Source organism: Diospyros lotus, chromosome 9 (assembly GCF_014633365.1).
Source record: "Diospyros lotus cultivar Yz01 chromosome 9, ASM1463336v1, whole genome shotgun sequence".
Classification (NCBI taxonomy): domain Eukaryota; kingdom Viridiplantae; phylum Streptophyta; class Magnoliopsida; order Ericales; family Ebenaceae; genus Diospyros; species Diospyros lotus.
Window position 1 is genome coordinate 9,713,805 of NC_068346.1, and position 2,690 is coordinate 9,716,494.

General features: G+C 38.2%; 1 protein-coding gene across 1 annotated transcript; it reads left to right on the forward strand.

Moving 5' to 3' along the window:
* The first annotated feature begins 322 nt into the window (after positions 1–322).
* Positions 323–2,344, forward strand: LOC127809240 (probable aquaporin NIP-type). The gene is made up of 5 exons (XM_052348003.1): positions 323–445; positions 622–843; positions 1,275–1,472; positions 1,663–1,724; positions 2,104–2,344. Exons 1-5 carry the CDS (start codon positions 323–325, stop codon positions 2,342–2,344), a joined length of 846 nt encoding a protein of 281 aa, XP_052203963.1.
* The last annotated feature ends 346 nt before the right edge of the window (positions 2,345–2,690 follow it).

Here is a 2,690-nt window from a genome sequence, read left to right on the forward strand (position 1 = left end):
GTCCTCCATTTTTCCTATAGCACATCACTTAAGAAGAGTAAGAAAAGCACATAACTTTGAATTAACTATATAAAGAATCTAAGCTAATTAATGGCCTAAATGTGAACCAAAAAAGGCCGCACAATCCAGTTTAAGCTCCATTCACCATTCTCCAAACTAGCTAAACCATCAATCTTCCATTTACCCAACACCATACACATAGCTTTTCTTTCTGGGTTTAGATTTCCATTAATTCATAAAACTAAACTCTTTCCATGATCAGAAATTAACACCAATATTTCTCGATACGTTCGTGAGTGCTACTTTCATTAGCTAAGAGAAGATGGCAACCAAAGACGAGATCTCTGACATGGAGGCCGGCGTTCACCCCGGCTCCTCTCCCCGAGCCACTCAACAAGCTTCCGGCTGCTGGTCTTCACCGGAGGTCGTTCTAATCATTCAAAAAGTAAGAAAACTTTGCCAACATTCGTTTGCATTGTCGTTGTATTTTGGACATGTTTTTACGCATGAATGCATGCATGCAAACCCTAGCTAGCTAGTAGCGAGGAGAATTAAAGGAAAGATGAATGAATCTGGATCTGGTTCTGAATCTGCACTTACTTTGTCGACGTGATTATATAGATAATTGCGGAGGCGGTGGGGACTTTCTTCTTGGTATTTGCAGGGTGCGGGTCAGTAGCAGTGGACAAGATTTATGGGTCGGTAACGTTTCCAGGGATTTGTGTGGTTTGGGGTTTGATAATAATGGTGATGGTCTACTCAGTTGGCCATATCTCTGGCGCCCATTTGAATCCTGCTGTGACCATCACCTTTGCCATCTTCAGACATTTCCCTTACAAACAGGCAATTCATTTCTCACACTCATCTTCATTTTGCTTCAATTTTTTTATTATATATTATGATCAGCTATCAATATATATATATATATATATATATTATTCAAGGGGTTATGAACAATGGTCTGATAAATTCCTATTTCATTATTGTCAATTAGTTTGTTAAGTGGAAAGAAAATGATGATGTTGACGTAGAAACTTACTGTCGATCACAACAATGAAAAATAATTTTTTCTTATATGAGTAATATTGACGGGTAAAGAAAAATGATACTACTCAATTTTTCTAAGACATTTCACTTTGCATATGAAATTTTCTCTGTTACGAATGTGAAGAATGCAAGTACTTCTCATGACAATTGGAAGCCAAAAGCAAAGAAAATTAGTGAGTTAAATTAATTAGCTAATTGGTGGGGTGTATGGTTAATCCATTTTGCAGGTGCCAATGTACATTATTGGGCAAATGTTAGGATCCATATTTGCGAGTGGCATGCTGTGCCTTATGTTTGATGTAAATGATGAGGCCTATTTTGGCACAGTGCCTGTGGGATCCTATGGCCAGTCCTTTACCATGGAATTCATCACCTCCTTTCTCTTGATGTTTGTCATCTCTGGGGTTGCCACTGATAACAGATCTGTAAGCATTAATCATTCTTAATTCCTCGCACTCATTTATTTTCTTATTTCCTTTTATTAATTTTCAAGGGCTATTTGACCTGGGTTTGTCACCTGCATTATGGAGATACTTCAGTTTTCACTGATTTTCTTTCCATTTTCTCTTCCTATTCTTCTTCTTCTTCTTCTTCTTCTTCCTCTGTTTCTTGCAGATTGGAGAATTAGCTGGGATTGCCATCGGAATGACTATACTTCTCAACCTGTTCATAGCTGGGTAAAGATTCTGATGACTAATCAACTTTCTCATGCATATGCATATTAGATAAATCAAAATTAAAGGCTCTTAAGGGTGGTAGTCCGGTGGTGATGGTTGTGCCGATTAAACCAAAGTTTTAAGAGTGAAAAGGGTGCTTACCCAAATCTTGGTTGGCTCGGTTCATGTACATTAGATAGATTCAATCCATCCAAGAAAATCAAAACACATGTATTATTTGATCAGCGTACCCAAAACAACACAATCGAGATTTTTAATCAAAAACTTTTAGAACTAAAGTCATATACAAATTGAGGAACAATTTTATTTTCCGGATCATAGAACTTTATAAATTGAGAAACATTAGTAATAATGTTGTGATGTGAATTAATATTTGCAGGCCAGTGTCAGGGGGATCGATGAACCCAGCAAGAAGCATAGGGCCGGCCCTAATAATGAAGAAATACAAAGGGCTATGGATATACATAGTTGGGCCAATCTCCGGCACCATCGCCGGCGGATTTGCTTATAATTTGATCAGATTCACCGACAAACCCATCAAGGAGATTGCAATTGCAAAGGGTGCTTCCATTCTTGGCACCTTCTCCAAAACCAACAGTCGCACTACTATTACTGTTTAATCTTTTTTAATTAATGAGAAAGAGAACTAATAACTCGCAGTCACAAGCTTTCAAATGCTCTCGGGTGTAATAATTCACCATTCTGCAGGCCGGCTGCGTAGTGCATACGTATGTACTTGCTTGCTTCGTGCATGGTTCATTCGTGTGGCTAATGGCTGGCTGGCTGGCTGGCTAGCTAGCAACATGTGTTTTTAAGAAGAAAAAACCGAAGGACCAGAAGAAGAAGGAAGAAGAAAGAGAATGTAATGGAGTTGAAGCTCTCGGCTTTCATATTTCTTGCACTCTTAATTTTGTAATCTCTACAAGCTTTACGTAAAGATTTGCAATAAATCTGCAATTTTGAAGG